Here is a 23,980-nt window from a genome sequence, read left to right on the forward strand (position 1 = left end):
CTGTTTGATTTGATGCATAGTTACTGAGACCTGCTAAACCTCAGATATCAGTCTTTGACTGGGAATCTCACATGACAAGAACCCAACAAAGATACACATATTTATATAGTTTATAATCTACAAGAGAGGCATATAATGAAAAATGACATGAGAAATAAATACATTGCATAGGGGGTTAGGGACACTAGGAGCAAGTTGAGTAGCCACAGTGGTCAGAGAAGCCTCCATGAGGATGTGGAAAGGACCTGAGGCAGGCAGTAACCTGAGGTGTGCCAACTCTCTACACAAAGCACATCTCCAGTGGCAAAACCTACAGAATGCTCTACCACAGCAGTGGTGTCTAGACTGCTCTAGTAAGATAAGAACTTTTGCATGGACAGAGTGCCAGAAGGGGAGACTCTGAAGGGAACAAAGTCACAGAAATGGCATGTAGTCCAAATGGGTAGAGTTTTGTAATCTTATGACAAGTACATTTACTTCTTCTAGAAGTACAATGTAGAGCTACAATGAGTTTCTAAGCACAGAAATGACCTGACCGGTCTTGTATTTAAAAAGTAATGTCCCTGTGTTAACAGTTACAGTGTTGTACTTTATCTTAAACATTGATTCTTTAAAATGGAGTATTTCCCCATGTCATTATGTAAGGAACAGCAAATCATCTAAATATGTGCATGAAAACACCATCAATAGATACCAAATGTATCTCTTTATGATCAAAGCATTATTTCTCAAGTTTTTCAATTAAAAATTAGTTAAATATCCCCACCATAAAATTTTATATATATATGTCATAATATATATTAGAAGATTGACAAAATTATATGTATATATATATACTTATACATGTATATGTATACACACACATATATATATACATATATATACATATACATGATATTTTGTTTTGTTTTATTTTTGAATCAGGGTCGAATTATGTAGTCTTGGATGGCCTGAAACTCATCTTTGTGGAGTAGGCTGGCCTTGAATACATAAAGATCTACTTGTCTCTGCTACCTGAGTGTTGGCATTAAGGGCATTGCCACCATGTCTGGCTTAAAATATATTTATTTAAACTACCATGCATAACTCACTCATTATCTTTCTAATGCTGTGATTAAAAACTATAACCAGGACAACTTATAGAGGAGAATTTATTTGGGTCTTATAGTTTTAAAGGGTTAAAGACCTTGGCTATCACATTAGGGAGTATGGTATCAAACAGACATGTTCCCAAAGCAAACAGCTGAGAGGTCACATCTCAATCCATAAGCAGGTAACAGAGAAAGAGAGCTAACTACAAATGTCCTTTGAAACTATAAAGGCAAACCCCAGTGACATAGTCCTTCCAGCTAGGCTAAGCCTCCAACCAGCTCAAATAACCACTAACTGGAGACCAAGTATTCAAATGCCCAAGAATTATGGCAGTCATCTTAATCAAATTGTCACACATAGGTCTGAGGCAAGAATATGTTAAATTGGGGGATATTCCAATATCTCCCAATACTTGGATGACTTTCCAGAAAATCCATGAATGTAAACAATATAAACTGTTTTTTATCAATGGCATAATGTAATAGTTTTCCTATTTTGAATTATCAAAAAAAGTGTCCTTTTTCCTAGTTACTAACAATTATTTGTTAAAGTTTATGCCTGATTTAACATCACTGGAAACACTGGAATGGTCCACAGCTGTCTTCTCCCCAAACACACCTATCACTCCTCTTCCACCCCTGCAAGGATCATGGGTAGGGGATTGGGGAGTCGCTAAGAAGTCTCAGATACCTGGGATGTGGGAGGCTCTTAGGACTCAATGGGGATAACCTTAGCCAAAATGTCCAACAATGGGCATATGAAGCCTGAAGAGACCACCTCTGGTAGCCAGACAGAACACCACACCGCACCACACACACCCATGGATGAGTGGAAACACCAACTGGTACAAAATTTTCAACCCAAAATTGCGCTTGTTTAAAAGAAATGCAGGGACAAAAATAGAGCAGAGACTAAAGGAAAGACCATCCGGTGACCAGCCCAACTTGGGATCATCCCATAGGTGGGTACCAATCTCTGGTGCTTTTACAGATGCTATGTCATACTTGCAGACAGGACTCTAGCATGACTGTCCACTGAGAGGCTCTACCAGCAGCTGACTGAAACAGATGCAGATACCCACAGCCAAGCATAAGATGGAGGTCAGGAACCCCTATGGAAGAGTTAAGGGAAGGATTGAAGGAACTGAAGGGGATAACAACCCCACAGGAAGACCAACAGTGTCAACTAACCTGGACTCCTGAAAGTTTCCAGAGACTAAGCCACCAACCAAAGAGCATACACTACACAGGCTGGTTCCAGGCCCCCAGCACATATGTAGGAGAGGGCTGCCTTGTCTGGCCTCACTGGGAAAGGATGCTTCTAATCCTATAGAAACTTGATGCCCCAGGGTGGGAGGACACTCAGGCGAACCACCCTCTCAGAGGTGAAGGGGAGAAGGAGGGGAAAGAACTGGAAGGGGTAATCGGGAGTGGGGGCAGTATTTGGGATGTAAATAAATAAAATTAAATTAAAACAGAAAACTTAGGTTTGAGTAACAGTTGCAGATAGATTTCTTGAACACTGGGACTCTGGGAACTGGCTGTGTTTGAACTGACTTAGATTTGTCATAGAAGCAAAGACTGAGGAGTATTGGTAGCAAGCAGAGAAGAAAAGGGTAGGTACCACACAGTGTCAGGAGCAGCAAAATAAATCTAAGGCCATCATTGACGGCATTATAACGTCAGGCTATATATTAATACTCAACTTCCTGTCTACAAAGTAGGTAAAACTAAGTAAATATACCATGGGCTATAAACACTGAGAATGTGGAAACTTTGGGAGAAGCAAGTGGTGTGACTGAGGTAGTTTGACAGAAGTACGGAGCAGGAGGGAACTAAGGTTGCGCCCATGAAGCACTTTCTAAGTTCATCTGGACTAAGATCTGATGCAGCTGAATGAAGTCACCGACACAATATACTTAATCTTTGAAGCTGAAACTCTATTTTTAAAAATGGTCAACATTTGGTAGTTTTCTAGTTACTATAGTATTCCTACTGTAAGCATCCAGAGTCATCCCTGTATAAATACCTATTCATGAAAATTAACTCGCAACAGTAATGTAAACTGACTTTATGTTACTAGTTCATGTTTCTGAACATATCATTGGTAGCACATATTTAGAAAGTGTTGGGAACAACAAAAAAAGACTTATTCTAAGTATTAGCATTTAACTTTCAGACTCTATTTAACCATAGGGAGAAACTAAATTTAAGGTCCCAGGCCCTAGAACTGAACAGCTTCTATTATAAAAAAACAGTTGTCTAAGTTCAGATATCTCAAGGACAATTTTCTCTATCTTGCTATCAGGGTCAAATTAAGTTAATGTTTCCAGGTCCAGAAACCTACTCCTATCCTGACTGACAGAAACTCCATGTTCTACTCCTTATGAGAAAATATGATTAGACAATGCTACAGTTCACCCTGTTCCTTTCACTTTATAGCCTTATCCTTTAAATATGTTGTGCAACACTCCTTTTGGGTCACAGTTCACCTCCTAACTATATTCTGTGACCCTGATTGATCAGTAGTGGTTTGATTACAATAGATTTTTGTCATCTGCATTGACCTGGTGGGTGTTTGAGTTATGTAGGATTTAAGCAGACCCTACAACAAAAGAATCCCCCACATACACAGCTCTAGTTAACACAAAAAAGTGCCAAGTCTTCAGGTTCTCTGGCTGGACTCCTTCTCTGAGCAAGGTGGTACAGTTTCCAAATTCTGTTTTAGAATCTTGGTGAAGCCAGAGATTCTGAAGCAACATTAAAAAAAAAGAACATAAAATCTAAAAATCTGCACAGTATTGATTAAAGCTGTGTGTGTATTGTCTGTCATCACCTGGTTGGTAGAAATAGCATAAATCTGCAAAGCCCAGGATCTGACACACAGAGCCTGCTCTGCAAATGCTCTTCATCATCATGCATTATCCATAACAGTATGAGAGAGCACAGCCATTTTCATATCTGAACAGTCATTGTTGGTTGTATTTCCTATTGTAACCCAGTCATTTTGCCTAGTACCTAATTAAGATGTATTTTCAGATTATGGATAGACATAGCTGATAGATTTTTGAGATCTCCAAATAAAAAGCTTTAATTATACAATATTCAACACAATTCTCAGTATGAAAGACTTAAGTACAAGGAGTACTGAAAACGGAGAAATTACTAGCTGTTGGCTTTACAAATTATATTTCAAAGGAAGTAGCAAGACTATAATCATGCTTTTGTTCTTTATCTGCTACTTAATCGCTGAGATTGAATTAGAGCATAGTTAATTTGTGGCCATTTTCTCTTCCAAGAAGAACCCACTTGTTTTATGATTATTAATGAACAACCTGTTGTCATCTCTTATTGTCATCACCAAGCACTTCAAAAACATGGTACCCAAGCTTGACTATGCAAGTATATTGTGTGTGATCCAAGGATAAAACAGATAGGAAAAGTCATCAATTTTTTTTTTGGACAAGGAAATACCTTTCATCCTTTAACAATGCATCACAATGTTATATTATTGCTGATAATTTCTAGTGACAAAAGATAGGAAGGTGTTCATTTTTACTTGTGACTATTAGAATTTTTATTATTATTTCACTGGTAAACTATATCAAAGGAGGTCTACACCTCATTCTTCAGTTATTTGAAAACCTTTCAATATTAAAACAGGATACATAAAAGATGATCTCCAAATATGTTAAAGGTTGACTAATTGGATCATCTGATAAATTTATGAAACTCTTAACAGCTCATGAGGATTCAATGGGCCTTTTAACTACAGCTGGATTGGTGAAGATCTCAATTTGCATGGATATCTTCAAAATGGGGTAGCAGAGGAAAGGGGGTATACATGGGCACAACATTAAAATAAAAAAATCACAAAGTCTTGCCTAGTTAATAAAACTAGAAAATACTATGTAAATAAATTTGTTTTTGCACCAGATATCTGTAATTGGCAAAGGCAGATTTTATGTAAGCCATTATAATAGGTACAATTGACATCAGTACAGATTTTGACTTAGCTCTAAATATACTAAGAGGAAATTTATAGACAGGAACTTGGATGAAAGAACCACTGAAAGTGTAAGTATTAGGAAGGGATATCAAGGATGGGGGAGTCTGTAAAACTTAATTGAGTATATTTGCTAAAACAGGCCAAGGACAGCATCAAGGGTGAAGGGATTTGAAAGCTGGTCAGAAACCCAATGTTATATGCTTTTTGGCAAACTCTGGTAGGGAAGTTGATTATTAATATAAAACTCCGTAGGCCAAGATCCAGGCATAGCTGAAAAGGGTGCTCACAGAAGTCAGGCTAAAGCTTAATCAAAACCAAAAACCAAGCTTCAGTTAAGAGATGGCTCAGTAAATAAAAGCAAGAGATACTACATCATGTGACTTGAGGTTCAGATTAGTTTCTGAAAGGTTGACCTAAGTACCTGATCTCACACATTTAGCATGCAAATCCTTTTGAATGAGGATCAAAATAAGAACATTCAGTGGAGCAATCTTTCATTTTTGAGCTGGGCAAATACATATTTTAAATTCCTCTAAATAATTCTGGATCTTAAATTGATATTAATGAGCATATCCCAATTGCTCACACAAGGCCTCTTCAGATGGGTCTGAATTGTTTTCTTCCAGTGTTGAGATGAGAGGATTTAGAGCACAAGGCTTGACAAGGCTGAGACAACCAAACAGCAAATGATAATCACTACATTTTACTGAGAAGTGTCCTTTAAGTGGTGAGAAATCAAGGGCAAATCTTATTTTTCCCAATCTGGCAAAAGCATTTGACTTTAAACTGTGTTTAGCAACAATAAAGGTGGGTCTTTTTTTTTCTCTTTTATTAGAACTATCCTGGGAAATACTTTAATTTGTCTTCTCAGATACGGCTTATCCTACCATCTGTCACTGCTGCCGAAAATTAAACAGTGAATGCAAACACATGTTTGTGTCTAATCCTTTGAGATTAACTGATTTCCCAGAAAGATGGGAGCAAACAACCCCAGCAATTGCTTGCTGCCTTGCTTTGTCTTGGGGTCTCTGCAGTTGCTGTATTTTTAAAGATCGTGTTGTAAAGGGAGAGACAGAGAAATATTATACATAAATTGGCCTTCTTGACAAGTGCTGGAGAAGATGTTACTCAGGATGCTTCTGAGACACAGAGGACAGTGAGTATCTCACTTCGTAGATAGAGGTGGGAATACCAAGGAATGTAAATGTGTCTGTGTGTTCCTAGGGTTTGGAAGGGTGTTGAAGAGGGTTGTGGTCTCCATTGTGGGGAGAAGGCAAGAAGGAGAAACCTGAGTAACTTATCAGCTGGGATACAACTGATAGAGGAGGGATTGTCATGAAAAGGGGAGGAGAATTAGTTAAGAATATTCCTGGGTGAAAACATCCTGATCAAAAAAGATCATGGCAAATTAGGATGCATATCACTTAATATGGTTAATATGGCAGACAAGTACTTTTCAGACTCAGTGGGCACGGAAGTCACTTAGCTTCAATGCAATTTTTTTATAGTCTAATTCCATAATTGTAAGGAAGAACCTGAATTCCCAGGTTTCTAAGGAGTCCAGGAATCATACAGCTAGTGCTGGTACCTGGACCAAGTTCTGAGTAGAAATACATAGAAAAGTCAACATATGAAATACTTGTCTCTGGAGAAATCATGGGACCCTTGATGTTGACCTTTTCTTCCACTGCACCTGAGTCCGTAATGGATGCAATGCAGTGGCCCCTGAACACCTCTTTTGTTCACAAATGCCATTTTATGTTTCTGGAAAGAAAGCTGCTTGATAGAGGGCCAGCTTAAAATCGCTACTTTACATATTTTGCTTTTATATCTTCTTTCTCACTTTATCTTCCTTCTCGTTGAAACTGATTCTGCAGCTTCCACACAAAAGCCAGCCTGAAAGGCTAACCTTAATAAATACTTCCAACACTCGTCAAAAATCAAAGGAAAACCTCCCAGGGAAGATGTACAGGCTTTCCCATTAGAGAAACGTATAAAACTGTAATACACACCTTTGTGCGATTCTTCTCATGTCAACTTAGGCTTGTATTAGTAAATGTGTGAGTTTCATGTCACCACCATCTTCCCTCATTGTGTAGCAGCCCGAGTTTAACCTCTGTGGAGACTAAACACAAAATATTTATAAAAACTTAAATATTCCATCTCTAACCCAAAGGCCATGGAAGAGATGGAGCCAGTGGTAAAGTCACATATTATTGGAAATCTACACCCATATAGCATAATTTTAAAAGGCAGATATTCCTGTATTTTTATGGAGATTAAATGTCCTCAGAGCTCTGTATTTGGTGGTTTGGGATATGAGGACATATATCTGTGTCCAGCGTTGGTGTGGTGAGGTTGCGCAATGCATGCCAAGAAGTAATGCACTCATCAAACTGACTTAAAACCTATGATGTCATTCTATTTCTTCATTTAATTCTCCAACTAGTAATCAAGTATATGTATATGTATATGTATAATGTATATGTATATGTATACATACATTTGCTTCTATAGTCTTTACTGAGCAAATGAGTGAGCCTTATAGACAAGTAACAAAACTCCTTTGTGAATCTTTACATCCAGTAACTGTGTCAAAAAGGAGAGAGATCACCTCTAAGAAATTGTTGGGCAGTTTCTATTTCTTCCTTTTAGTGGATGAGTGAACATTTCTAAAGCTTTTGAGCATCATACCAGGCTTTCTAAAGCTTGTCAGTATATGCCTGGTGGGCAGCTATGTAATTTCAAGGCTTATATTTCACTCCCCATTTTCATATCACCTGCTTGCTGACTTGGGGTCTAATTGACTCATTCAACCAGATGACTTTCCTTCTCAACAGTTACAGCTTGCTGACTTGCTGTCTTTACTGTTTCTTATCAGCAATGAGTAGCCTGGGACCTTTCTCAGTTTTACTTCTCAGGCCTTCTAGGGACTCTAAGCCTGTAAAAACAGATGCAGAATATGCCTAACTCTGCACCCAAGTCCTAGAATGAGTGGTATAAGTGATCTACTAGCTCACCAAAGCAAACTGGGCATACAACAGAAACAGGACACAGAGGTCTCTTCCTGAATTCCTGCCCATGGGGCTTGAGTGACTCCTAAAAGGAAAAATGCATTATTTTCTCTATCCACAGATCAGTAATTGTGGGCCAAAATTAGCTGGGCTGTGGTCTGGTCTATCACATGCTAACAATTTGTAACCTATATTAACTTCCTATTCCTTCTTTGCATTTGTCTTTACTCTGTTCCTCCATATCTCTCGTGTTTCATCCATGACTCTTTCATTTTTCTTTTTTTTCCCATTGCCTTCATTAAGCAAGAAAAATGTGGGTGCTGCACCTTTTCTTTCTACTGAAAGTGTTGTAGTAATCAGATATCAATTATTCAGAAAGTAGCCTATGACAATTTCACACTCTCTAGAAACTTTGCTAGATCTAATAATTTGTCACAGAACACAATCATTTACCATAATGAATGAAAAAATGCCAACAGAGTACACTCATACCCTGATCTATGAGATCTATTCATAACCTCACACTTAAGAGTGGGGTACTATTAGGAACTTGCTGCTGTTGAATTGATTTACTCTTTTTTTTAAAAAAAAAAATGATTTTAAGGGCTAGAGAGATTACTCAGCAGTTAAGAGTTCTGGCTGCTCTTCCAGAGATCCTGAGTTCAATTCCCAGCAGCCACATGGTGGCTCATAATCATCTGTAATGGGAACCAATGTCCTCTTCTGGTGTACCTGAAGACAGCTACAGTGTACTCATATAAATAAAATAAATCTTAAAAAAAAAACTGACTTTAATTCAGAAAATGTTCATATGAAGCCATTTGATAATATTTCAAAAGAAACTCTTTATTAAATTGTGCATATTCTACATGATGACCAACAATCATGGCCAAACACTTGACTTAAGACATGAGAATATCTTCAGATTCCAAACTGTCCTATTTTTCAGAAGTAAAATGATATTTAAAATGTTTATAAACTTTCACAGGACATTTTAGCATTTAAAGGGGGTTTTAATTTTCTACTGTCAATTTTGTAATGAAAAAAAAATTCAAACCTTCAGGTTTTACCCATGGCTTAAAAATATAGCAATAATTCTACATCTTTAAAAAATGTGCATGCCTTGCTGTTCATAGACCCAGCAAGGTTCGGTGCAGATGTAGAGAAACATTTCAAAACTTAGACGCAGACAATTTGAAGGACACTCTGCCACCAGAGAGATGCTGGGGGTAGCTGGCCTTTGCTTGGCTCACATTCTTTCTGGTGTCATGTCACACTACATCTCTGGCTAAAATGTTTTACCTCCATTTTGAAAAAAAAATGAGATGAGTGTTTTATGACATGTTGGCTTGGCAGAGCTGAATTAATGCGACAAGTGAGAAGGCTTTATTTGGTTTTAAAACCTGCTTAAGAAAGGCGGTTACCATTGTCAGGCGTCAGACAGATGGGACTCTGTCCATTTAAGCACTGTGGGAAACAATGGTTCCTGCTTGCAACTTTCTGTTCAAAATACAACTGCCCGTCCTATTTCCAATTCCCAAAGCGATCCCAACAAGAAAATGCCAGTTTGAGCAGGACTAGTTGACTTGAATGCAATCAAGAAAAAAAATGGATTTGATGGCATGCAATATGTGATTCATTCTGCATTTCTAAGGAGAGAGATGAGTCACTGGACTGACTGTATTCTCTTTCTTTTGTGTTTGGGGCACACAGCAACGTGGAGCCACTACTGATGCATGAAGGTTCGGAGCCACAGCAGATCCCCAGCAGTGCAGCAGGCAACCTGGCTGGCTCCATCACAGCCTGTAAAAAGGTAACCCTTCCTCATGACAGGTTCTTCCTGCTAGTGGATCAGTACCTAAGCTTAGCCTTTTAAACTGTTTCCTTATGTAGAAACAACAGAGACAACCAAATGACCTAAGTTCTGCTTTCCCAAGTGTGGCTTGATGATACTTTTTAAAATGCAATTCATAGAAATAATATAATTGAACAATGCCCAAAATCTTAACTTGGAAATTATAAGCCTCACTGCCTCATCAAGCCAATACTGCCTGTTCTTCAGGACCTGGGGGCAATGGTATCCATAGAGAACAAACACTTGCATATGGGCAGTCTTCCCAGGTTTTGAATGGCTTGACCTACTGTTCTGAACTGTATCATATTGAAGAAAACTTTGCTTACCAAGACTAGAGTACGGCTCTCCATGAGTTGGGTATGCCTGGCTTACCTTAGAAGCAGAACTGCATTTTCTAAAATCTTGGCTAGACAACTGCAATCTTCTTTCATACTACTTGCAGAAAATTGTTTGTTAAACAACTATTGTTTCACAACTATTTAACAAATTGTTAAACCCAGTTTAACAACCCTATTTTTTATTTTGTCAATTCAACTAAGGCCCCAAACTTAAAGCAAACTGTCTAAAACCTTGATTCCCCCAATTGATATTTTGTCACTATTTAATGCTAATTTATGGAAGACAGTATATCTTGCATGTGTGTGTGTGTGTATATCAAGTTGTTTAGTACTGTGTCCACTTAATCAGCTAATCAGCTTATTTATTCTTTTATCTATGCTACGTTTTTTACAAATTGATAGTTTTAAAGTATAAAACAATTAGCAAGTATATATACTTGTATATAATATATAATATATATATATAATATAATATACATTAATTATATAATATAATATATGATTATTATATATAATAATACATAATTAATTATATAATATAATATATATATATATATATATATATTAGGAAACAGAATTAATATGGAAAGGAAACAGTAAACACGATTTTCTCAATGTATGTGTAACAGTTTTCCTTAGCTGAGACAGAACAACCAAGATAAATAAGTTTACATAGGAAAGATTTACTTCAGGCCATAGTTTCAAAGGTTCAAGTCTATGGACTCTTGACCCTGTTGTTTTTGTGTTTGTACTGAGTTAAATAATGCTGTAGAAATGCATGAGAGTGAAGCCAAGTGTCCTGTATCCCCTTCGGGGGCATGCCTCTACGATCAAACTCCCCTCCACACTCTACCTAAGTGTTCTGCATCCTCTTTTGGTACTATAATCTTGGGATCAAGTGCCTAAACACAGCCTTTGTGAGCCACTTAAGATGAAATCGAACTCACCTATTCACTAAAAACCAAACAGTGAATAAACCTATCTAATTAAAACCTCTTAATAGGATATATTATGATTTTTTACTGCTATACATCATCTATAGAGGAATTAATACTTTAAGTCCCAATTATTAGTGTAGGATACTGAGATGAGATCCTACCACTCAAAATTATTTTGAGCTTTTTTTTAGAGGAGTAAGAAGCAACCTTCAAACATTAGGTATATTTCTAAGTCTTCAACTTCAAATCATGCAGTACTTGCCAGATACTATGAATTTCACAGAGCCAGTGGATTTTCAATGCATGCTAATTTCTAAGGCATATACATTCCTGTTGGTGGGACTCTGTGTGGTATTTAAAAGGAATGAAGCCACAATGCTTGGATCTGACAGCCAGCTCCTCGTTCATTGTGAATTGTCTGATTTGCAGCAAATGACTAGTTCTGGATGCCTCAATTTCCTCATCTGAAAAAAATGAAGATAATGATGTTACCCACTTCAAAGGATTGAGATAAGACCAGAAAGAGGCAACGGATGTCAGGTGCTGAGGACAATATCTGGCACATTACAAATACCCAAAAAGAAAGATTACCTCCTACTAATATTATTAAACAGGATAATTTTATCAAAGACTGTACAGTCCCAGATAAATAACTTAATAATGAAAGAGTAATTAATGATGTTAGCTTCATTACTATCATTTCTAGGGAGTGGGGAAGTGGCCATGTTCTTTTCTCTTTTAGAAACACATATCTAAAAACTACTGAACTGACACCTAGTAGAAGCTGGGTGTTTACTCAAAATAATTAATAGCAGGTGGGAATGATGAAAAGTGCCTTTGTAAGAGCAATGTTAGGCCAATTGGCTATATAGCCCAATAATGCCTCGATGAAAACAAATTAAACTCCATTCTAAAAGATTTTATCATATACATGTAATATTTCTGTATACCTATATGAATCTATGCATAAAGACATTTATATACATATGTATATTTATGTACAGATAAGATTTAAATGTTTTAAAAAATAACCCCATTTATTCTACAGTTGTTTCTGAACAATTGTTAATAGGTTTAATCCTATGAAACTACCTATTATTACAATCCCAAAGTGATCAAACCTAGGCAGATTTACAAGGTTCAACTTAAATATCTTCTAAATCCATCTAGATCTTGATGGTAGACACAAAGATGGTAGATACAAAGACAGCTCACAAACTGCCCTCAACAGGAAAATGTGTGATCTAGTTAACCGATAACTCTGTTTTCTCACGTGGGAAGTAAAGCAGGAATTCACAAGTTAATTATAGTCTTGTCTCAAGACAGTCTAGCATAGGCGAGAAAGAAGGCTTCTCTGCAATAATGAGAGACGACATGGAAGGAGATGAGAGGCAAGGTGGGCAGGAACCAGGAAGAGTCAGGGGAGGGGGAACCTGTAATCGGGATAAATTCATGTGAGAGAAAATCTATTTTCAATAAAAGGAATAGAAGAAACAAGAGGTAAGATAGAGCCCAGAGGGCAACATTTGCTATGGAGAAGTACATCTGATTCAAACCCAGTACATGATGGTAAAGATCTGAATGGCTACACAAAATATCCATCCAATGGTGTGCTGCTACTTAGCCAAGACCTTTGTGTACTTCTTTTATATATACATATTTTTTTCTATATTCTTTGTTTACAATCCAAAAGCTTTCCCCTTTCCCAGTTCCCCCCTCCCCTTATGTCCCATAAGTCCTCTTCTCTCCATCCATTCTCTTATCTTTCCCCTCCCTTTTCTATGTCCTGGTACTCCTCTACAATGCTGGATCAAGCCTTTCCAGAATTAGGGCCCGCTTCTTCCTTCTTCATGGGAATCATTTGATATGCTAATTGTATCTTCAGTATTCAGAGCTTCAGGGCTAATTAATATCCACTTATCAATGATTGCATTCCATGTGTATTCTTTTGTGATTGTGTTACCTCGCTTAGGATAATATTTTCCAGTTCCATCCATTTGCCTAAAAAATTCATTGTTTTTAATTGCTGAATAGTTCTCCATTGTGTATATATACCACATTTTCTGTATCCATTCCTCCATTGAGGGATATCTGGGTTCTTTCCAGCTTCTGGCTATTATAAATAAGGCTGCTACAAACATAATGGAGCATGTGTCCTTATTGCATGCTGGGGAATCCTCTGGGTATATGCCCAGGAGAGGTATAGCAGGGTCCTCCGGAAGTGTCATGTCCAGTTTTCTTAGGAACCATCAGACTGATTTCCAAAGTGGTTGTACCATCTTACAATCCCACCAGCAGTGAAGGAGTGTTCCTCTTTCTCCACATCCTTGCCAACACCTGCTGTCTCCTGAGTTTTTGACCTTAGCCATTCTGACTGGTGTGAGGTGAAATATCAGGGTTATTTTGATTTGCATTTCCCTAATGGCTAATGATGTTGAGCATTTCTTTAGGGGCTTCTCGGCCATCCGAATTTCTTCAGGTGAAAATTCTTTGTTTAGGTCTGTACCCCATTTTTAATAGGGTTATTTGGTTCCCTGGGGTCTAACTTCTTGAGTTCTTTGTATATATTGGATATTAGCCCTCTATCAGATGTAGGATTGGTGAAGATCTTTTCCCAATTGGTTGGTTGCCATTTTGTCCTTTTGCCGTGTCCTTTGCCTTACAGAAACTTTATAATTTTATGAGATCCCATTTGTCAATTCTTGATCTTAGAGCATAAGCTATTGGTGTTCTGTTCAGGAACTTTTCCCCTGTGCCTATGTCCTCAAGGCTTTTTCCCAGTTTCTTTTCTATTAGTTTCAGTGTGACTGGTTTTATGTGGAGGTTCTTGATCCACTTGGAGTTGAGCTTAATACAAGGAGATAAGAATAGATCAATTCGCATTCTCCTGCATGCTGACCTCCAGTTGAACCAGCACCATTTGTTGAAAAAGCTGTCTCTTTCCACTGGGTATTTTCAGCTCCTTTGTTGAAGATAAGTGACCATAGGTGTGTGGATTCATTTCTGGGTCTTCAATTCTATTCCATTGGACCACTTGCCTGTCCCTGTGCCAATACCATGCAGTTTTGAACACTATTGCTCTGTAGTATTGCTTGAAGTCTGGGATACTAATTCCCCCAGAAGTTCTTTTACTGTAGAGAATAGTTTTAGCTATCCTGGGTTTTTTGTTATTCCAGATAAATTTGAGAATTGCTTTTTCTAACTCTGTGAAGAACTGAGTTGGGATGTTGATGGGGATTGCATTGAATCTGTATATTGCTTTTGGCAAGATGGCCATTTTAACTATATTAATCCTGCCAATCCACGAACATGGAAGATTTTTCCATTTTTTGAGGTATTCTTCAATTTCCTTCTTCAGCGACCTGAAGTTCTTTTCGTATAGATCTTTCACTTGTTTGGTTAGAGTTACACCAAGATACTTCATATTGTTTGTGGCTATTGTGAAGGGTGTCATTTCCCTAACTTCTTTCTCAGCCTGCTTATCATTTGAGTATAGGAAGGCAACTGATTTGCTTCAGTTGATTTTATAACCTGCCACTTTGCTGAAGTTGTTTATCAGCTGTAGGAGTTCTCTGGTGGAGTTTTTTGGGTCACTTAAGTATACTATCATGTCATCTGCAAATAGTGATAATTTGACTTCTTCCTTTCCAATTTGTATCCCTTTGACCTCCTCATGTTGTCTAATTGCTCTAGCTAGAACTTCAAGTACTATATTGAAAAGATATGGAGAGAGAGAGGCCAGCCTTGTCTAGTCCCTGATTTTAGTGAGATTGTTTCAAGTTTCTCTCCATTTAGTTTGATATTGGCTACTGGTTTGTGTCCTTCTATGCTTAAGGATCTTCACAATGTATCTCATTTATTTCAAATATTTCTTATATGTGTATTTAAATAATTGCTTAGTGGTAATTGATTAGTCAGAGACACACACCATTTGGGGTGGAAATGTTTGAGGCTGGGGAAATGGCTCACTGGGTAGAGAGCTTACTGTGAACTCATGAGGACCTGAGTTTGGATCCCCAGAACCCATGTAAAACTCAGAATACAACAGCAAAAACACTTGTGATAGCACGTGCCCCTTCCAAATGGGAAGCAGAAAGAGTAGGATCACCAGAAACTCCAGATGCCAGAAGTTGTTGTGCAATATACACAGCAGTAAAGAACCAGAGAGAACTTGTTGCAAGCCAGACAGAAGGCAAGGACTAACACCTAAGGTTGTCCTACGCTATCCACATTTGTACTGTGCTCTGGCACACCTTCACCCACACCTTTAAACACACAACAAAGTAACTCACAATGCTTAACCCTTCTATAAACCCATTACTAAGCTGCTTAGAAATAAGACATTGAATAATTCCATACCTTTATTCTCTTTACTACCAGTTAATCTCAGTGATCGCTGATCATTTTCAAATCTTCTTAATCACAGACAAAGGGACTGAGGAAGTGAACATCTCATATTCATTATTGTACATTCACAGACTATTAGGTCTCATGCCTGGGGCACTTGAGTACAAATGTAGCTCTGGTACAGTGGAGATTGAAGCAAGTATTCAAGGCCAGCCTTGATTATATACCTGATCATCCTGGGACATATAAAGAGACATTGTCTTAAAGGTATACACACACACACACACACACACACACACACACACACACACTGCATTCCAAAGCAGATCAAAAGAACAGGCTGATTGCATCATTGCATCATAGAGGAAGCAAGGTTTACAATCCAGCTGGATCAACCTTCACAGTCAGAGTTTAGTAAAAGTCACAAGGGCAAGTGGAACTAACAGGACTCCCCAAACTCACTGAATGTTATAGCCTCAACCTTACTACTTATTGAGCCCTCTTATCAGAACTGACATATTGCTAAGGCAGCTAGTAGAAGAAATAAGGTAAGGATCAGAGGATAATGTATTAGATACATAATCACTCACTGAGAAGCACCAATGTGTTGATTTCTTTACTGTGTTTCACAAGGAATCTCTCAGGGCCTCAGAATCTCACCCAGCTCCTCTGATCACTGGAAGCTATGGCTGAAATAAAAAAGCCACAGTGTCAGCAAATACACCTGGATAGAATTATTCAAATGGGGAATTCTTCCATTTGTATATCTGACATTGAGAGACTGCTTTTCCAGAGATTTCATATGACCACATAGTAGTGGTTTCAGACAGTGTCTGGAACTTTGGTAATAGAACTTCCCTGCTCTTGACAGTGCTTTAATGTACAAAATAAGCTACATGATCATGCTAACTCTAGACACAGAAATGCCCCTTCTCATATTTTCATAGTCTGGGTATGTTTCATATATTTGAATGTGCAGGTGTGTTTGTGTGTGCAGACACATTTATGTGTGTGCAAGTGCATGTGGAGGAGGTGCAGTGTGTGGTGTGTGCATGCATGCATTCATGCATGCATGCATGTGTGTGTGTGTATGTGTGTGTGTGTGTGTGTGTGTGTGTGTGTGTGTGTGTGTGTGAGTGTGTGTGTGAGTGTGTGCGCGTAAGGTTTTAGTTGTCTAGCTAAACCCTAGATTCCACCCATCTCTCTCTCTGGGCTAGAACTCACCAAGGAAGCTAGGCTGTCCAGCCAGTGAGCCTCCAGAATTGGTGGCTTATCTTCCCCCTCCCTAGCCCTGGGATTACAAGATAATATTGGATTTCTGACTTGGTTGGTTTTTAATTTAATAAAATGCTTAGGAAACAGATTTTGATTATAATCTTCTGACTCCCTGAAGTCCTCCCAAAATATGATTTCAAATATAAGTTCTGGGCAATGAGTTCATACCTCCATGCTTATGTAGAAGGTCTTTTAATGAGTAAGCTATCACCCATCCCCTTACCTCTCCTTTTAAGAGCTAGGATTACCAGATAAATTTATGCTAAGATGTTCATTATTGAATGTCTTAATATAGTAGAGACAAAATACTGCTGCTGCTGTTCCAACTGCTGCAATCTCCCCTGTCTTAACTGACATTAATAATAAAGCTTGAGGTACCTGGACATGGCCTTAGACACTTGCTGAGCACAGGGCAGTAAGCACAGTTATTGGTCCATCCAAGTAGAAATGTGTGTTAGTCACTTGCCTGCCACAAAGTGAGCATGAAGGTCTAGGATGCATTTTAATGTTTAAAAGGTTATTGTCAAAGCTGTGTAGGTTAAATGTGGGATTCACACAATGCCACAGAAAACCAGGAAGAGTTGGGGTTGGGAAAAGACCTCATCATTCCCTCCCAGTGAAGCTTGATCAGCTTTTCTCATAGCACTAATACTCCACTTATCATAACTCCTTATGTAATAAACAGAGTCGGATAAGCTGATCCACAAGGATGTTCTACTATATAAGTCGTTATAATTCTATACTCATTGAACTTTAAGTGAAAAGTCCCTATTGTATTCTTATATGATCAAAAGTCTATTATCACAAAGCAGTGGACTCAGGCAACTATCTGAATATGAAATCCACCCAAGCACTGGAACTCCATCCCAGGTTCTGGATCTGTGTGTGTGATGTGAGGCTGAGGGGCACATCCCATGCGATTTCTCACAGATTGAATACTCTCATGTTCCCTTTTCCCTTGAATGCACTGTACTCCCACAAAAGTAGAGCATTCTTAGCTCTCACTTTATTTCATGAACCAAAGATTTACTCTTTTAGATAAGAGTGGAACCAAGTTTTTAACTAGGATTGATATGAAGAAAGATTTTGAGAGAAAAACTGACATCCCAAATATCTTTCTCTTTTAATTTTATTTTAATTAACCATCCTTAAGTGTGGAGTTATCCAAGGCAGCTGACAGAGAACCCATTGGGTGCCGAAAGACAGAACATGATTTGCTGATGATATCTGATTGTACTCTTCGAAGTTTTAAGCATTCTTTCCTGTGACTGACCGTTAAAGTGGCTTAATTGTGCTTCATGTATATCCAAGGAGGGACTGACCAGGTGCCTCCTGATGTTTCCTTTCATTCTGTAAAACACCCTTTCATCTAAACTCCAATCTTTTTGGCATGCAATTAACAACAGCAATTCAATTAATATATGAAGGAACACACATTCAAATGATCCAACTCATATCTCTAAGGACAGAACTGTTTGGAGCAAAAACCCAGCATTGCATCCAAGAAGCTAATGATTTTACCGAGCCAGACAGTCATATAGTCACACAGTGGAGAACAGTTATGGTGTTCTGTCTGTGTTAGTAATAGCTTTTCCCATTCAGATTGGAAATACTTAAAGAATGAGAGAATGAACAAAATCAAAAAAAATAATATGCTGCAGTCTAAAAAAGGGACTGTCTCCATCTATTCTGTAAAGTACATGGAAGTCCCTGCATGGTCTCTGTGATCCTGTGCTTTTCATATTCAGCATCTGATACAAAAGAATGGCCTCATCACTTTTTGTTAAAATCACTGGATAGATGCTCTATTTTATATCCATTCTAGAGCAGTAAAGAAATGGAAACTTGGTGAGGGGCAGTGATGGAGCTACAGCTCAGCAGCTAAAAGCACTAGCTGCTTTTCCAGAGGACCTAAGTTCAACTCCCAGCTCCTATATGGCAGCTCACGACCATCTGTAACACCAGTTCTAGGGGAACTGGTACCAACTTTTGGACACATCTGTCATTGAAAGTACATGGTGAACAGACATGCACATGCAAAAACACTTACACATATAAAAACAATAAAATAAAATAATAATGAATGGAAACTTTTTAAAGGATATAGAAAGTTATCATATAAAATGATATTTAAAGACAGCTAAGTTAGAAATTCTAAAGGCATATTTTTTTGAAGCCAAAGATTACTAAACTCTGGGATGTCAACAAGGGCCACTTAATAGGGTGTGGTAAGGGTGATATATAGAGATAGAACCTGTGTAGGAGCAGTAGAAAGGGAGAAAGGGAGACCATGGATGAGACATGTATTTGAAGTCAAAGTTAATAGAACTGCATGGCAATGAAGGTTACATATAAGATAACCTCTGAGTATTTAGGCCAAAACATCTGGAGTGGTGATACAGTCGGGAATATTCAGAGAGGCATGGAGGCCAATGAGGGAAAGGAAAAGATAGCCATGAGTCCAGGATCTCTCTGTAAGTGAAGAGGATACACCAAGATTCCCTCTGAGAGCAATTTCACTGACCGCCTAAAGAAATTTCTGCACGTCTACAGCAAAATCGCATATAGAAGGCTTCAGGGTTGCACTGAGGACAAAATGCAAATAGTGAAGGCTTCCAGCAGGGACTCATTTCCTCTGCTGTCAGTAAAAGCAGGTCACAATGCTAAATGTCTTCTCTTGTCATTGGAGCAGTTAAGTTCACCCCAAACCCAAGAGGAGAGGCTGCTTGTGCCCAGCCAGTAGTTTATTCTTGGGAAAATTTAACACTGTGACCATTTGCGGGATGATCTATCTAACTCTATCCATTGTGACTTAATTTTCAATATGAATATGGTTTACCTCTGTATTCCAAAAGTTAACGTAATGGAGGACTACTTTTGTGGACTCCTCCCATTTTCCTCCAATACTTTTGCTATCTAATGCCTGAGAGTTGACAGGTATATTCTTACGTCTATTGTGCTGTTTGAACAGCCAGCAAAGGATCTTGCCCAACTCTTTCTTTCTTTTAAGTGAAAAAAGTAGGACTCTGAAAATCCAAAATAGCTTAGAATATTTTGTGAAAATTGAACAATACTATGCTTTTCTAATTACATTTTTCCTTCTGAGTACTTGCAATTACCATAAACTTTCTTTAAACTGTAATCTAAATATATCTATCCTGGATTGGAAGGGGTCTTGAGTTTTGAAAACACAAGCTGGCATTTGCCGTTCTCTTTCCCTCTTTGGGTACTTAGGAAAAGACTTCCCACTCTGCTCGCTGTCAGCAGCATCAAAGTCTCTTTTCTCTCCATCCTATATCTAAAAACTCCTTCACTTTAGAAGACTATAGTGTGCTTTCTCTCCTCAGACAACCCTGATAGCATAAATCTTTTCTCATTTCCTAACAGGTTCATCCTTTTGCTACCGGGCCTAGTTTTCCATTCAGAGAGTTTCAAAGAAGAAAGAAGGATATTGTTGAAGTTTTGAGTGTACCTTTGGCTCAGACATCTCTGAGAGAGCCTCATCATTTGCTTGCCTACATTTCCTAGGTCATTGTTTCTCCACCCGTGGGTCATGACCCTTTGGGGGTTGACTAAACCTTTCACAGATGTTGACTGAGATCACTGGAAACCGCAGATACTTACAATTCACAATAGTAGCAAAATTACAGTTATGAAGTAGCAGTGAAAATAAGTTTATGTTTGGGGATCATCACAACATGAGGGACTTATTAAAGGGTCACAGCATTAGGGAGGTTGAAAACCACTGTACTAGGCTCATTTCTTTCTTTCATGAAGGTCACATACCCTGAAAGAACTACCCCAAGGCTCATGCTTTCCTAGACCATCCATGAGCAAATGTATCTCTTAAGTTACATACATGTCTACTGCAAAGTTTCTAATATGCTTTATGTTTCCAATGGCTTCTTCCAGAAAAGAAATGTGATTGAGAAAGAAAATTACCTCTTTCTTTTGGTTGTCAGGTGCCAAAATTTATGTATTTATATTGAAGTGACACATCATTATTAAAGTTATGTTCTTTTGTCCAGTGGTAAATTCTTTACTGCCTATAACTTTCATACCTATACAAAATAATCTAAAGTCAATAGCAGGCTTTGGTGCATCATGAGTGTGTGTGTGTGTGTGAATACATATATCCATCATAACTGATTTTCATATATTTTGCATAGTTTATCATTAAAATTATTTCCCTTCACCAATCTTACAAATGTACCATGATTCACTGATTCCACACAGCAATCAAATAGCAACTAATCAATTTTCTGCTTCTTATAAACCTAACTTATGTTCAGCCATTGATGGTCATTTATAAATTAGGCTATATCTTTCATTTCCTGAGTATGTCTGCATCTGCTATACCCTTGCTTCATACTCTTTCTTGCTTTATACCCAAACCTGGATATACTAATATGGGAAAAGCTCTGATCATATTCGTAAGTGATTTTTTTCCTGGGCAGGTGAGATCTGTAGGATATCAGAAGTAGACAAATCTTACCTGAAACTTCTCCACCAGTCACAAGAATTTCCCAGGTTCTAAACTGTCCATTGTCCTCTTAGCCAGATCTCACAACTACAGTGATATACAGTGTAGCTTTCAGGATATATGTACCTGAGAACTATAGGCATAGTAACAATCTGTCTGGGATATGCTGAAACTGCACTGGTCAGTGCTTGGCATGTGAGGGTGCGTGTTAGCCCAGGTTAGCATACAAAGAGGCTAAGCTATATACATGGAGTCATTAATTTCACCCCCTTTTCCCATGAAGCATTTCCATTTTATACTCCCTTATATATTTATGTGGTATTTGTCAGAGAAGAATGTTTTCAAGTCAGTATATCCATACTTATTCACCAACAACAAACTTAATTAGACCATGTACTGATACTAAAAGCATTTCATAAATAAGTTCTCTCCTGCTATAAAGAGTAACTTAGCTGAGGCCAGTCTTCAGTCAGCCATGTTGCATAATTATCTGGAGGTACTGAAGATCGTCCCATTTCCCCTCTACAGCAAGGGCAGAAGGCATTGGCTTCCCCAGCAATGGGACTTTTCACCTACTTGTTCTCTAGGCTCTGAGTCCTCCTTGATGGAGAACTGTTTTATTCTAAATACTGAAAGAATTCCTTTACCTTGACATACTTTTCTAATTATCAGTTAGAATATATTTGAGTCTTGTCAGGTGCTCATAGCATAATTCAAGAATCTTTTACATCCAATGAAAAAAGAATTAAAAAGTATATCCCGTGAATAATCATTCATACATGAGAATCCAGTTCTCTATTGTAAAAGGACACACAAGAACTCAGTCATCCAGTTAAATTATCATTGAAAGGAAACTGCTACCTTGACATTTGGTTAAACCCAGTGGGAAAGGTTTTTCAATGCCACCTTTCCTTCTACACAATAATTTTGTTTGTGCCATTGTTTCTGCTCAGTAGTTTGGTGTGCTTTAAATAGACTATGTGCAATTTCCCTTTGGAATAATGGATAGGTGTTTTATCCAAGAGTAGAAAACAGAAGGCTCCAAAAGGAAAGTCAGCAAAGGCATAGATTCAACCAACACAGACTTACATGTATGAAATTTAGCAAAATCCTCTGAATTCTAGGCCTGGGTATATGCATATGTGTGCTAGACTTCTAAGTTATTATAATGTAATTCAGTAATTAGGTAATCCGTTGACTAAACAGTCCAAAATTATAGTAAAAAGAAAATTTAAGAAAAAAATAATAGTAGTGTGTTTCCAGACATTGAAAATTCTCTGTCCCAACTTAGCTACAGATGCTTTCTTATCAAAAGATAAAAGGTTCTTTTTCTACTTCTGGGAAATTTTATTTCCATCACGCCTCTTCCTGAGCCATTTTGGGCTCTTTTCTGTCCTTCAAATGCCTGCTTCTGCTTTGAGCCTCTGTTTGTGCTCTTGACCTCTGCCTGGGCCACTGCTCTTTCTTTGGATGGGAATGTGACTGACACCTCAATTCATTCAGATCTCTGTTCAATGTTATCTTTACAGCCTTCAAAATTCTTTTAGCATAGTGTTAGAGAAACCTGCCAAGATACACTTTCCAAAATAGCATCTTTCTTCTTTGAAGTCTTCGTCTGGTATAGATCCTTCCTATAGTGTTTGTTATGTGACATTTATGTTTATCAATTATCCCTTTTTTCCTGCAACAATAGAATGAAGCAAGACTCTACATGTAGCCCTATTCTTATTTTGCCTATTGATTCCCCAGTTAAATAAACAAAGCCTGGTGGGAAGACAGCAAGGTTATGCAATTAGCTGAGTATATGAACGTTCATAAAAAATCTAGCATGCATTGCATATCCTTCTCTTATAATGGCATCAACAGTTAATAGCAAATATAGGGTCCAGTAAATTATTTTAAATGTTTTATTAATGATATACATTATTTCATAATTTCTTATATATTAATATTGCATTTAATTATTCTTCCATTTTTTATTACCTTTTTCCACCCCTATCAAACACCTCCTTCCTACAAGTCCTTTCCACAATTCATGTCCTTTAGTTTTGCCTTACTTGAACAAGGCTATCTGTATAACCATGGGACTAGGGCTTTCTATTGGAGCTCAGTGGTTTCACCAGTGTGTACACAGTGAAGTCAATTCCCCCCCCCCCTTCTTTAATAGTAGCCATCAACATACTGGTGAATGGTAGGGTCCTATGAGTCCCTCACTAACCCATGCCTGAGTGTGGATACACCCACTGTTGTGTAGACCCAGGACAGGCATTAGCAGCTGCTATGAGTTCACAACTGTAATAGGAGATGGCACTCAGCAGCCTATCTCTGTACATTCTGGCTCTTGCATTCTTCCCATCACCTCTTCTTGATGGTTCCCTGAACCTTGATGTAGCTGGGATAATTGCCTTGTATAGAGCTGAACATTCAACCTTCACTTATTCTCAGCCTCTTGAGCATCCTGAGTATCTGCATTCATCACCACTCACTAGAAAGAAGCTATTCTGATGGATGTTGGGAGTGGTATTTATCTATTGGTATAAACATAAATATTGTGAGACCAATGGGTAAAAACATTCCCTTCTAAGCACGATGACCTAAATTTTATCTCTGGAACCCTATGGTAGAAGAAG

General features: G+C 38.0%; 1 protein-coding gene across 2 annotated transcripts in view; it reads left to right on the forward strand.

The window, feature by feature from the left end:
- Sphkap (SPHK1 interactor, AKAP domain containing) overlaps positions 1-23,980 on the forward strand; it is a 135,201-nt gene that overhangs the window by 27,505 nt on the left and 83,716 nt on the right. For both annotated transcript variants that reach the window (XM_052193266.1, XM_052193267.1), the window contains exon 2: positions 9,828-9,927. In XM_052193266.1, coding sequence (XP_052049226.1) covers positions 9,828-9,927 — 100 coding nt within the window. The remainder of the gene's footprint in view (positions 1-9,827; positions 9,928-23,980) is intronic.

The sequence above is a fragment of the Apodemus sylvaticus genome, chromosome 9 (assembly GCF_947179515.1).
Source record: "Apodemus sylvaticus chromosome 9, mApoSyl1.1, whole genome shotgun sequence".
In the NCBI taxonomy this organism is placed as follows: Eukaryota; Metazoa; Chordata; class Mammalia; order Rodentia; family Muridae; genus Apodemus; species Apodemus sylvaticus.